The sequence below is a fragment of the Tasmannia lanceolata genome, unplaced genomic scaffold (assembly GCF_043159265.1).
Source record: "Tasmannia lanceolata isolate RefF3 unplaced genomic scaffold, GAP_Taslan_0.1 ptg000054l, whole genome shotgun sequence".
In the NCBI taxonomy this organism is placed as follows: Eukaryota; Viridiplantae; Streptophyta; class Magnoliopsida; order Canellales; family Winteraceae; genus Tasmannia; species Tasmannia lanceolata.
The window spans coordinates 1,479,108-1,493,318 of NW_027518731.1; the positions used below are offsets into that span (position 1 = coordinate 1,479,108).

Genomic DNA, 14,211 nt, shown 5'->3' on the forward strand with positions numbered 1-14,211 from the left:
ATAAATCTTGGCCAATTTCTTCATAAAGACAAACAATGAATTGGAACTATCTGAACTAATTATTTTCTAGGAAGTTTTACATTAGGATTTTCCCTTTGCCTTCCCAAGAAACTGCGGGTGTAAATGGATATTCGATTACCGTCCGCATCCGAATCCGTTTAAAGCGAATATTATCCGGATCCGTTTCAAGCGGATATTAGCCGAATCCGTTTATGAGATATCCGGCTCTTAGCGGATGCAAATCTGGTAAATGGTATATCCAATCCGGTTAACATCCGAATCCGAGACGTAAATCATTTTTATTTATTATTAATAATATCATTAATATTTATTTTTAGTAATGACACATTATTTTTTGTTTCCAAAAGAAAAGTGAATTTTCATTTTAGAAAAAAACAAAAAACAAAAAGTACTTTGGGTAGGAAATGAAGTAATCTCTCATTTTAAGGGAATTCTTGGAGTTTGACATAACTTCTTTATGAAGCAACAAATGTGGCCTGTAGGATGAAAGAAACAAATGAATGATGATGATTGAAAGAAGACGTCATAGTTTCTAGAGAATTCTAAAGCAAAAAGGCCATCTAAGTCATTGATGGTAAATGGACGGCTCATATCAATTTTCCAACTTAGGGTTATATAAAAACCCAAAATGTAATTAAAATAGGGGACTTCTAAGGCTTGCAAGGAGAAGCAAGTGAGAGAAGAAATGAGGAGGCTAAGACACCATCTTCGGCATTTCTTGGTGCCTTCAACCCCACAAAAATCCACTGCCGCCCATCTCCACCTTCTCACAGCCACCTCCATCTCTAACCCAATCCCCATCTCCATCCCCATTTCTCTTCATCTTCCACAATTAGCACCCCCACTTTCCGTGTTCAAAATAGCCCAACCCATTCCATCATATACACACAAAAGAAATAAAGATAAAACCCAAAGACCACTACGAACACCATCATTCTCTCTTTCTGCCTTTGTTTTAAAAGGAAAAAGAGAATCTCATATATTTTAGGGTTTGAGAGTTAATTTTGTGAAGAGAAAGTAGAGGTCTGGTTTTAGGGTTTGGAAAATTCATTTGAAGAGTAAGAATGAGAAGAAAGATAAAGTGCTGCAATAAAATGTTCGAATTTACAGGATAAACGGATACGGATAATATCCGAATTCGAACAATATCCGGCGGATACGAATTCAGTAATAGATATTAAATATCCGTCAAATTCGAATCCGAATCCGAATTCGGATATAGCCATATCCGATTCAAATTCGATCCGTTTACACCCCTATAAGAAACTATACTGGAAGGAAGCATTGTCCTGCAAAGTGATTTATCATCATGTGATGACAAAAATTATACATCTATAATCTGATTATTACCATTGTTTGCAGTATTATCTGAATGGATGCGTAGTGAAATAGAAAGCTTCATGACCCGTGTGTTTCCGCCTTGTTTTTTAGTTTACGAACTCGATTCCTGTCAATGGGGATCCTGCGTGAAGTTGAAGAGCAGAGTCACCAACAACCTGATTCATCAGATGACACTAAGATAATATAACAAATTTGTTTTAAGGGTAATTTTTTGCTCGATTGATTGTTTTTTTCTTTTTTCTCAAAAATACATCGAGCCCAATTAAATGGTTTTTTTTTTTTTTGTCATTTCTTTTTTAATTAGCTGCTGAGAGCTTTTCGGGAATTATAATAGCCTTTGACAGCTAATTAAATAATAGAAGACAAGGTGAGTTCGCCCCATTATCAAAACATGGTGGAGTGAATATCAGCAGCCTGTGTGTGTGTGTATTTGTGCGTGTGTCTACGTATTTATGGATTACCAGATATTATTGGTTCAAATCATTTATTATCAATTTTAACCCAGTTATCAAAAGCTAACTTAACATGAAAATTATTTATTCTCCAAAATGAATGAATGTGAACAAGATTGATTAGTGACTACCTTAGCCATAGTTCTATAAGAATATTCGGTGACCCCAGCTACGTGAGGTGTGATGAGTACATTCGGAAACTTCAAAATTTGATCATCAGGATCAAATGGTTCAGCCCAAGCAACATCAATTCCTAATCCACCCAAGTGACCCGTTGAAAGGTGATAAGAAACAGATTCATAGTCTAGGAGACCTCCTCGAGCAATATTTACTAGAAGAGAACCCTAGAAACAAAACAAAGTTAGAGAAGTGAATGTGAAACCTGTTAATTTAATATGTAAGATATCATAAAGTGAATGTGCAACCTGTTAATTTAATATGTAAGATATCATAAATGCATGTTCCTTATCATAATGTTTATTATATAATAAAATGACCAGGCTTGTTCAAGGCGTAGATATACTCTTATACAATAGAAATTAAATGACCAATTTAAAATGGGAAAATTATGCGGAAGAAATTCCCTTTATTTCTAGCAAGGCCTTTGCTAGGAACTTGATATACAATTGATTAGCTGCATAGTCCGGGAATAACTGTGTAAGTAAAGTGGCTCGTGTAAATTGATATTTACAGTTGATATTTTCAATAGAAGAATAAAGCATATGAATTATAGTACAGCCTAAATTCCCTTTATTTCTAGCAAGGCCTTTGCTAGGAACTTGATATGCAATTGATTAGCTGCATAGTCCGAGAATAACTGTATAAGTCAAGTTGCTCGTGTAAATTGCTATTTACAGTTGATATTTTCTATAGAAGAATAAAGCATATGAATTATAGTACAGCCTAATTAGAAAAGCAATTATAGCACAACATATTGTGTTGATTGTTTCCCATGTACCAAACTGGTCTGGATGATATGAATAGGCTCTACATCATACAATAGGCATGGTTTTAAATTTCGGCTGAAATACCGAAATTTCGGCCGGGGCCAACACCGAAAGTACAAATTTCGGTGTTGGCCAGATTTCGGCCAAAATGTCCGAAATTTCAGGATTTCAGAAATTTCGGCCAAATTTCATTTTTAATTTTTCTTTCAAAATTTCCAGTTGTGGGCGAAACCGAAATGTCAAACCATGACACTCGGAAAGCCCAAAATTTAGGGTGGGCGAGCAGAATTTCCAGAGAAATAGTATCCACATATAGAGGTACAGGAAATTAAGAACTAAAAGTTGCAAATTTGTAGCACCCATATGTATCTATCATTCTCAAAGTTTTTTATCAGTTTTCAAATTTAACGCCTAGCTTATAACAGCAGATGCCTTTTAATGAAAATAAAACAAAGGGATTTGCTAAGCTCCATCGCAAAAGGCTTTTTGCGGCTGGTCTGTTGCAATTCAGACCAGCCACCTCGTGAATGGAGACAACAGCTGGTCTGAAGTGTGACAGACCAGCCACGAAAAGCCTTTTGCGATGAACTTGCGATGAACGCTAGCAATTCCCTAAAAAAAAAAATATTTCAAACAAGAAATAAGATGTCAACAAGAATAAATTTAGTTTTAGACTACAAACCCGTCTCATTGAAGAGATGAACTTCTTGTTCACAATGCCAACCTGAAAGTTATATCAGCAAAAGAATATACTTCAGATTCAGATAGCTATAATATGAGGAATGCTAGATTCACAGGCGCCCTTGCTAAAAGGGAGCAAAGGGCGCCCTCATTGGTCAACATCCACTAAAGATGGCACAGAAAATTACGGTCTTAAATGTCTTTAATGAAAGCTGACCAATAGGGGCGCCCTTTGCTCCCATTTTTTCAAGGGCGCCTGTGAATCTAGCATTCCTCCTATAATATATATAGCCCATAAGAAAGAAAAAAAATAAAGGAGACAAGATTGACCGTTTCACTGTTCAAGGCCAAGCAAGTAACCACTATGTCGGCCTCTCTAGCAAAATCATAAAGATTTTCCGGACCACCTTTCATATCGACCAGATCACTTATGTCACCATGTTTGATGCTGGATGATGGAGATTTATCACTAGAACCTAACAGGTAACGAATAAGAAATTCCACACCACATGATTGGCATTGCACAAACTAAACAGCTTGTATAAATTTTTATTTCATACCATTTGATTGGCTAGAGTCCGTCAAATCCAACGCCCAACTACGCTTAGTTGCAAGAATTCTTACACCAAATGGTCGCAAACGCTTTGCAAGATCAATACCAATGTTTCCAAATCCACAAATAAAGACCTGTATGAAGAAAAGAGTATCTTCTGATGAGAGATCATGAGGACAATGGCTAGCATATGGTGATTGAAAATGAGAAAATTAGCAAAATATGTGACAAAAGCTAGGATTGTGCAATCCAACTGGAAGGTGGGGTTGACAGTTGACAACTGACACTCATACTAGGTTTTCAGTCATGAGTGAGAAGATTAACTGGGTACGGGAAATTTGTGGACAGGTTTAATCGGATGAGAGGGTGGAGATATGCTGATTTATTGGAAAGCTTTGGTGATTCGACTGTAAGTATGTCCTCAAGAAAGGGGATGCAATTTCTACATCACTTCCTAGTTAATTATTGTATTGCATCCAGGCATTGACCTTGGATTTATCTTGACACAAACATCACAATCTCATCCTCTCAGATATGGTACCAAATCAATTCTTAGGTTTCGAAACTTACTTTGACATCAAAATTTATTGTATCACATGCACAGATAAATAGATAAATGTGTGTATGCATTATGTGTGTGTGAGCAAATTTGAGTTGATTAAAGAAGAGCTATCAACATATTCCAACAAAGGCCTGTTACTAATTCATCTATCAGTCCAGAACTGAATGTTCTCCTTGCCTATTATCCATTTTGCATTGGAAAACTAGAGTTCTTCCATGCTTATCATATCTTTCCACATATTAAAGTCTCCAACTTTAGGAAAAGTTCATGAAATTCCTAAGATAGCAAGTCGTCATAAATTCGCTCCATAAAGAAAATTTCATCAATGAATAGATTTAATCTAAAAGCCTTGCAAATCTCAACCAAAGACTTAGTATTGATTCCTCCTTTTTTCTTGCACAGCTTATCCAAAGCCATCCAATGATATTTGTCTCCATATCCCATCATGCACATGTATACATACACAAATAAGAATCCGCATATACAGATGGATACAGACATGCATGCATACATAGCATAGATGCACATAGATGCATACATACATGCGTACACACATATGCATATCATGATGGGGAAAAAAGAAAAAACATATATTTGCACATGCAAGAATGCATGCATGGCATGCCAATCGAATCCCAAGGAGGGTTTTAAATAAGATACATATTAAAGAGCAGTATAGTAAAATGGAAAAAGAGGAAACACAAAATTTAAATAAGATACATATTAAAGAGCCACGAACAAGAAAAACAATACATACTGTTTTCCCAAGGAGGGTGTCTCCGAGTGGCTCTCCTAGCCTTCTTTGCTTTACAGCTACCTCCATCTCCTTCTGCGGCAATAATATATGAAAAAACTTCAGTCTACAAGAAAATGTTATAAGAAGAAATAAAACAAGTGTTCGTCCTTGTAAGCAATTAAAGGAGTGCTAAGATGTTTTACTAACCTTTATTTCAAATATAATAAAAGAATATTTATATAGACTAAGAACAGTGACGATATACACAAAATTCAAATGTTTTTGGGTAAATTTGGTTAGGAGAGTCATGTCTATGTCATGCATTTCCGAGCCTATACCTTTGAGCGAAAAACAGGGAGGCAACGGTGAGTGACTACATGGAAATGGGGGAGGGGACGGGAATTTAGTGTGGTCCACTAGGCTTAGGCGCAACCTAACGGATGAAGATATAGGATGTCTAGCAAACCTTGTGTCACATCAATATTCTTGCTATTATTCAACTAACAATCAAGGCCGACGGATTTGGATGCCGGACCCTTCGGTATCCTTTTCGGTTCGTTCTTTTTTCTACAGGTTGGCTTCATTACTTCGAAGAGAATTTCGATGCAATTGGGTATGGAAATCTCGGGCATCTCCCCATGTAGTGGCATTTGCATGGATGGTGGCTAAGAGAAAGATCAAAACATGTGATAGGTTAGAGAAAGGAAAATCCAGGAACAGGGAAGAATCAATAGAACATCTAATGGTTCAATGCTCCTTTACTTATGGTCTTTGGATTATGACAATCAAAAGCTTTGAAAGCTCGTGGTCCCTTCAAAGATCTATAAAACAGATCTTGGTGGATTGGAGCAGAGGACCATTAGGAGAGACAGGCCAAACAAGATGGAAGTTTGTTCCTTTCGCCATGATTTGGAATCTATGGAAAGAGAGGAACAAATGGATATTCAAAGAAAAGGAGAGACAGTGGGGAAATATTGTCCAAAACATCAAAACAGATATCATCCAATTGGGTAGGACAGGCAAAGAAGAACCCGGTTAAAGAATTGGAGAGGTTCTTAGAAATTGGAGAATAGTAATACAAGAGAAGAGAAGGACCACGAAAATAACTCAAAAGTGGTCTCCTCCACCCCCAGGCTGGACAAAACTAAATTGGGGTTTGCTGGCATTGGGGGACTATTTTGTATCTTTTTCAGGACGGCAGGTGTGTGAGATGCAAATGAGGCTGAAGCAAAAGCATTATTGTGGGGTCTCAAATGGTTTGTAAACGGGCTGCTCATCATCGAAGGTGACTCGTCCAATGTTATTGCATGAGTGACCACGACCAGCAAAGCCGTTGGTCCATGGAAGCTTGCTGTCATCATAGATAAAATTAGAGACCTGGTGGAGCAGATCAAGCCTTCATTCCAACACATGGAAGCAGTCGGCAAACGAAGGATGTGGATAAGCTGGCTAAAGGAGTAGATAGGGAAGAAACATTGATAAATCCAGATGTCAGCTGAGACAAGCAAAACTGGTTAAGGGGGGAGATGATCTGCGTGCCATGGTATCTTGCATAGTACTGCGAATGGGTTTAATTAACCTGCTTGCTAAATTAACCTAAGTAGTTGGAGTAAGCTGCACAACAGGACGGCATCTAGATTATTGGTTTAAATTAACCTACTTGCTTTCGGAGAAGGCCCAACATCAAATATATGGCCATTTCTGCACATGAGGCTGCATTTCCAGTCACATCACCAGGAAGTCTCGCAACTTTGATTCCACATCGTGTAGCAGCATCAACATCAACACCTATGAGCAAGAAATGGTGTCTCATACATAGACTATGTCGATTGAAAGTCTGATTAGCACATTAAATGAGAACATACAAAAAAAAAGTTCATTGCAACAGAACTACAAAAGTTAATAAAGGAAAAGGAGGCAGACACAGAGCTTCTGAAAGCTTAAACCAAGTTGTAATAAAAAAGAATAATGATATGGAAACCGATTTTGGGACCGAGAGTGACACTGAACAAATAGCCTTTTCACATGATAGCAATCATGTTCCTCTTTTCTAGGCTTGCTGTCCCTTAAAATCGCAAAACTACCCCTCCCATACCATGTGGCATGTAGGGATTTGTTGGGTTCCACTCTCGGTCTCCCTAGCAGCTATTTTTTATGGTAAAAGATTTACCTTCAAGTCCAACACCAAACTGTAATATAAGCTTCATTTTATTTGCACGGGTAATGACTTCGGAATCCAAGCGTCTGTTTTTCACTACACAAATGTGGTATTTCCCAATAGCATCAGGCACATCATCATGAGGTACATCATCAACCTGCGAGAATCAAATGATATTTATTTAGAAAAATCACATTATAGCCAATATCCAAGAAATAGGAACCTATGTCAAAAATATCGTTCTCTGGGAATTTCTCGGCAAGGGAAAATCTTGGGATGTATTATTTTCTTCATTTTTTCGGGTATATATCGGGAAAAAATGATAAAATAAAATTATTTAAAAATATATAAAGTCAAGGGGGAAATATCATAAAATAACGTAAAAATATCGTGATATTATCGTGATAAATGAAAATACCACTATAATTTTTAAATTCTTGGGATTACATCAGGATTTTGTCATTGACCCAAAAATACAGCAATAAAATCGCTATATTTTGCTAAGATTTGGCCGACACTTTGAATTTATTGCAGACACACGAGTCGTGTCGTGTCCGACACAACACCCGTGTCCACACGTGTCGACACTCCTTTAGACACTTTTAAGTTTACTGCTAGAAGTGTTACTGACTTTATATGTATGTGCGTGTATGAGTGTGCCACTATTTCTAGATTTTTAGGGTTTTCAATGTCAAATACCCCGTATCCGTGCACAAATCTGTGTCCACAAATCATGATTATATGTACTTTCTATTTTAGCCGTGTCCTTGTTTCTAAATTTTGGGAGTTTGCCGTGTCCAACACTTCGTGTCCGTGTCGACATGCGACACTCGTGTCCGTGTCCACAAATCATAGATATTTTGACATAGATAGGAACCAAATTTTTGCTCACAAATGATGAGAATCGTCTAATATGAGGGTGGTAATGAATAAGGACATATCGGCAGAATTCCAGTAGATGAAATGATGCAAGTATGACTGTAAAATAAATTTTCAGTCACCAACATGCTGAAAATAGCCAAAGGAACTTACCACCTTTACGGATTTTCTGCACAGAAAAATTCAGAGGACCAAAATTTTCAGGCTCCACAAAATTTAGAATCCAGATCTTTTTAGTTCCTTGAGGTTTCAGATCTCTGAAAATTCCAGATTGCATTACATTGCAGGCCGATAAACTTTCAGATCGGGAAGATCTCAAAACTCTGAAAAGTCTGAAATGTAGAGCGAAGCTTTGTTCACAGGTTAACTCTATCTTTCATAATCTGCTAAGGCACCTGCAAATAATTCTATCACTAGCTAGAATTTTATTGAGAAATTCTTTTCTTTGGAAATTCAGAGCAAGGACTGAAACTAATTCAATGGATGATGATTGAACACTAAGAGAGTCGACCGGGCTAACAAGACTGAAGGGGAAATAGGTAGCACCGAAAACAGTGGGCACTTACTGGAAATTCCAGTAGAATAAGAAAAGTATAACTTGTAATTCGTGTGCATTACATCTGCCCATAAAGTTTTTAATAGACACAAACCAACACCTTTTCTACCTACACTCTAATTATACTAACACCTAGTTTATGACTCGGACTCTTAGAAAAAACAAACAACTTAAGCTTATGGTTTCTGAATCAAACTCAGAATTTACAAACCTTCCATGTACAAAACAATCTATAGATTGACGTAAGTTCTTCCAACATACCCTTAAGGGTGCTATAAAACTCAGTCAACGATTTATCACCTCGTTTCAACATAAGGATATCCTCGTATAATTGATAAATTCAAGAGATATTCTTATCCAGAGAAAATTGTTCTTCTAAAGCTTTCCATAACAGTAGAGCCTGTGGATGGCTCCATCTTGTCGAATAACCAAGTCATAATCAGATAATTATCTTTAATCCACTCAAAATATTCCTTTGAAGTATTATTAGGAGGAGCATAGGTTAAAAATTTTATCATATCTTTGGCACCAGTAAAAATTTTGAAGGATTGAACCTAAATAAATAATTGTTCCCATTCAACTTTACAGATGTAATCTGTTGACCAACCATGTCCCTTGAGCGTCTCACAACAGATTTGGAATTGGCAGTACTATCTATAATTGCCAACCAAGAAGAACTAATGATCACCTCAACAAAGAAGCAGGATCCCACTCACAAAATGAAAACAGATCTAGATCTGGTCTCCGGACACAATCACACTGGAAAAAGAGAGGCAGATCTGATTACACGATCAGAATGTCATATGCCACGATCAGAATGACATATGCCACGATCAGAACTTCATATGCCACGGTCCAGATCGGATCTCTAGGGCCCGATCAACACAAAAGAAGGCGGATCTGATCACAAAACACGATCAAAACATTAATAATGTTTTCCCAGCAGCATAGGATCTGAGCCGTTCGATTAGAAAACTCAATACTCTCAACACAGTTGTTAACTTACCAACTTCTCCAAAAGCTTAAGCTGTTGGAGAAAGGCGTTTTTAATCTTTTAGGGGCCGTTTGGATACGCGGATTTTAGAATCCAGATTTTTAGTTTGAAAACAGTGTAAAAGAGTGTTCATGATCAAGCTGTTGTATGCTGTCTTGACAGCGTTTCTTGGATTTTAAGTGAGAAAATCAGGTTTTAAAAATCTCACCTGCATCCTGAGATTTCTAAAACCTGGAAATATGGGAGGATCTGCTACTCTCTTGCTGACGGAAAGAAGGGCGAGAAGTCAAAAACGACGGCTGGTCCGCTTCTTCTCTTGTCTCTTAGCTACAATTTTGAAGAAATCCCGGATTCTAAAATCCGCGTATCCAAACGACCCCTTATACTTTAACACTCCCCCTCACGGGTGGCCCCTCTTTCTGGGTTGGCCTACACGTGGCACATGTGGCCCTTCTTTTGGGTTTGGCCATTGCATGTGGAAGTTTGCTATCCGGGAGGTTTGAACTCAGGACCTTTGCTCTGATGATACCATGTGAAACTACCAGTTACTCCAAAAGCTTAATTACTTTTGGAGAAGTTGGTAAGTTAACATGGATCAAATGCACAATAATTAACAACAGTCACTACAATAATTACTCAACACCTACGGATCAAGTGCACAATGATCTGTATCTTTAATTGCATACGGCTACGCCGAATCAGATCAACATAGATCTGAAATCACTGACCAGCAGGTCACACATACCTATATCAGATCACACAGATCTGAATTTGTGCACCACTTACAGCAGGAACTCATATAGGATGCTGCATTGCACAAGGTTAATCGAGGAAGTCGGTTAACCCTAGGATGAAGAGATGTGAGATGCACCAGCAAGGAGCAGTTAGAAAGGAGAAGAAATAAATAAAATGAGATCAGAGAAGCAATAGAATAGTCATTAGAGGATCAGATTGCTCTGATACCAAGTGACATGGTGAAAAGAAGAGGAATGCAAGAAAAGAGAAAATGGAAATAGAGAAAGATGAATTTGGGGGAAATGAAAGTGATTGACCTGGGGTGGCCAATCGGTTAAAAAAATAGTGTAAGTTACAATAATGCCCCTACTAACTTAACCACACAATACCATCACTTGAACCCACTATACCATAGTAACAAATGTACAACTCAACTCAACTCAACAAAGCCTTTGTCCCAAACTAGTTGGGGTCGGCCATAGCAGCAAATGTAATATTATGTATAATACAAAGTTGTGTCAGAGAAGCATGAGAAGGAAGCAGAACATTGACCCGATATTTGGATTGTATAGATTCTAAGGGTGTGTGGATCCTAGAGAAGGAAAATGTTCTTCTTCATATTGATTCCTCTCACAGCAACATAAAAGAATCACACAATCATAAGATTAGATGAGAATCTAAATTCCAGTGCCATTTAGGCCTTGTTCGTTTTAGATTATGAAAACCAATTGTGAGTGCAAAACAGATTACTGGACTCAAATTTAAACATAATTTTGCATTTAATGATAGGTTCGGCACTCACAATCGGTAGACATATCTTAAATTAACAGGGCCATAGTTTTCAAAAAGATTATTGCTTCACAAGCCCAAATTATCAGTTTTCAAATACAAAATGAAATAAACCCTAAAAGGTGGCCTTGTTATGCTTCTGCTTGAAATCTAATACACCAAGAGACATGACTAAGAAAAACACCATGCAAGAATCCGTTTTTCAGCTCCTACCTGTAAGAATATTGAAGAACTAAACTAGAGCTGGTTGGTTGTTGACCAATGTAAAGCATGGGAGAAACATTTATTAATAGATTCACATACAAATATTTAGCCCCATAAATACATAGGAAACCATGGGTTCAAATCAGAGGGAATATAAGGTAATAAAGAAGGGTTGTAGACCAAAGTACCTGGATAAATGGATAGTTATGTAAATATTCCCTAGTGTAATTTTGAGAAGCAGGCCAATGAGGGCCACAAAAAAGCACCCAGGTGATGTGATTCGTATCGTTCTCTACCATTTTCTCAACCTTCTCTGAGAAATCTGCTCTAGGAAACCACAAAATCTTAAATGAGATAGGTGAGAAAGGGCTCGCTACTATTAAAAGCAGGTAAAATATGCATTATTAGAAGTTCTGTTATAATTTCAAGGTAATTCATATAACGATGTAATGCACTATAGGAAACCACAAAAGCTTATATGAGATATGCTGAGACAGGGCTGACTACTCTTAAAAAGCAGGCAAAATATGCAATATTAGAAGTTCTGTTTAATTTCAAGGTAATCTATATAGAGGAATGCTAGATTCACAGTCGCCCTTGCCAAAAAAAAAGGGGGTAAAGGGCTCGGCCATCGGTCAGTCGGTTGCTTATCTAAGTTGACGGTTGATCACAACTATCTTTTTTAAGAAAAATCAAGTGTGCCCCCCTCGCAGAATAAGCTCCTCCAAGGGTACAAGAAGCAACCCCCAACACAACCCCCCCCCCCCCCCCCGCGCGCTTTTCTCGGCTTATTCTTTCACTGTGCAGTTGACAAGAAAGAGCCCTAATGGAATTTGACCAATGGGGGCACCCTTTGCCCCCCTTTTTTTGCAAGGGCACCTGCGAATCTAGCATTCTCCATTATATAATAGGAAACCCAGATTAGCCAATATTCATAATCTTACATTCAATGCTTAATCAAGATTTCTTATGAAAAGGAGAAAAATGTACTTTTTGGCTATTTCATGATTGTCGATGAGTAATTGGGTTTTTTTTTTCTTTTTCTTTTTCTCTTTCTTCTTTGCAAATTAGGGATTTACAGAGAAAATCCAACTTTTACTAACTTTGAACTAGTTTAGCCAATATTCAAATCTTACATTCAGTGCCTTAATCAAAATTGCTTATGCAAAGAAAGAAAAAATGTACTTTTTGGTCATTTCAAGATTGGTGACGAGTAATTAGTCTCGTTTCTTTTTCAAATTAGGGATTTACAGACAAAAATCCAATTTTTACTAACTTGGAACCAGCTTAGACAATATTCATAATCTCACATTCAGTGCCTTAATCAAGATTTCTTACAAAAAGAAGGAAAAATGTACTTTTTGGCCATTCCATGATTGTCCATGAGTAATTGGGAAACTTTCTTTTTTCAAATTAGGAATTTAGAGACAAAAATCCAAAAATACGATCTTTGAACTAGATTAGCCAATTTCCATAATCTCACATTCAGTGCCTTCATCCAAATTTCATACAAAAAGAAAAAAAATGTACTTTTTTGGCCAGTTCATGATTGTCGATGAGTAATTGGGACAGTTTTTTTTTCTTCAAATTAGGGTTTTACAGGGAAAAAAACCAAAAATACAATCTTTACTAACTTTGAACTATATTAGCCATTATTCACAATCTTGCATTCAGTGCCTCATTCAAGATTTCTTACGAAATGAGAAAAAAATGTGAAAATCTTCTAGAAACTGATCCAATTAAAAAGCAAGCGAAACTACAAGGTACAAGCAAGACTACAAACCCTAGAAATACACAGAGAGGTTAGATAAACTTGCAATAACAAATTCAAAATTAATAAAGAGAGGCCTTTTGCAGTAACAAAAGAGGAAGAAATTTTTTTTTTTTCTTTGGTTTGTTTGGTATACCTGAGAAGAAAACGAGTTCCGAGAAGAGAGAGGTTTTGGGGGCTTGAGCTCCGAACCCTCTGACCTAAATATCGAAGCATTTCCGTCCCGGGGGGGGGGTGGAATTTCAAGGAAGGTACCCAGACTAAAACATGTGGAAAAAATAAAATATGGGATAACCCGTCTAGTTTCTGACACATCCACTTCACCCCTATAGTTTAAAACGTGACAAATACATCCTGTAGTTTCAATTTGTTTAAGGTTTGCCCCGCCCCTCAGCTGAAGGTTCGTCCATAGATTGAAGGGTTAGGATGACCCGATGGAGCTGTTTGGATTTGGGTATGGGCCCACATTATTTGGATGATCGAAAGTGTTCATTTGATGGGTCCTGACATAGATAGGGTATGCCCAAAAAATCAGCTTCATCGGATCATCCTAACCCTTCAATCTATGGACGAACCTTCAGCTGAGGGGGCAAACCTTAAACAAATTGAAACTACAGGGTGTATTTGTCACGTTTTAAACTATAGGGGTGGAAGTGGATGTGTCATAAACTAGAGGGGGTGTAAATGTAATTATCCCATAAAATAAAACGAGAAATGATATTTCCAGTTTTCCACCCCCTTTTAATCTATTATTGGTCATCTTTTTAAAAACTGACAATATTTCCACCCTCTTTTGCTTGTCTTTTCTTCCTAATAAAATCATTTTTTACAA

At 37.3% G+C, this 14,211-nt stretch overlaps 1 protein-coding gene across 2 annotated transcripts; it reads right to left on the reverse strand.

Moving 5' to 3' along the window:
- Nucleotides 1-1,086: 1,086 nt before the first annotated feature.
- On the reverse strand, nt 1,087-13,646 carry LOC143864776 (uncharacterized). 2 transcript variants are annotated; one of them, XM_077375595.1, is made up of 10 exons: nt 13,516-13,646; nt 11,797-11,930; nt 7,464-7,608; nt 6,954-7,081; nt 5,315-5,386; nt 4,003-4,129; nt 3,773-3,918; nt 3,444-3,485; nt 1,946-2,158; nt 1,087-1,517 (listed from the first exon to the last, which is right to left on the reverse strand). In XM_077375595.1, exons 2-10 carry the CDS (start codon nt 11,905-11,907, stop codon nt 1,449-1,451), a joined length of 1,053 nt encoding a protein of 350 aa, XP_077231710.1. In that variant the 5' UTR covers nt 11,908-11,930; nt 13,516-13,646; the 3' UTR covers nt 1,087-1,448. The 2 variants fall into 2 exon arrangements, with proteins under 2 accessions (XP_077231710.1, XP_077231709.1); XM_077375594.1 differs by having other exon boundaries at nt 11,797-11,935; nt 13,516-13,608.
- Nucleotides 13,647-14,211: the final 565 nt, after the last annotated feature.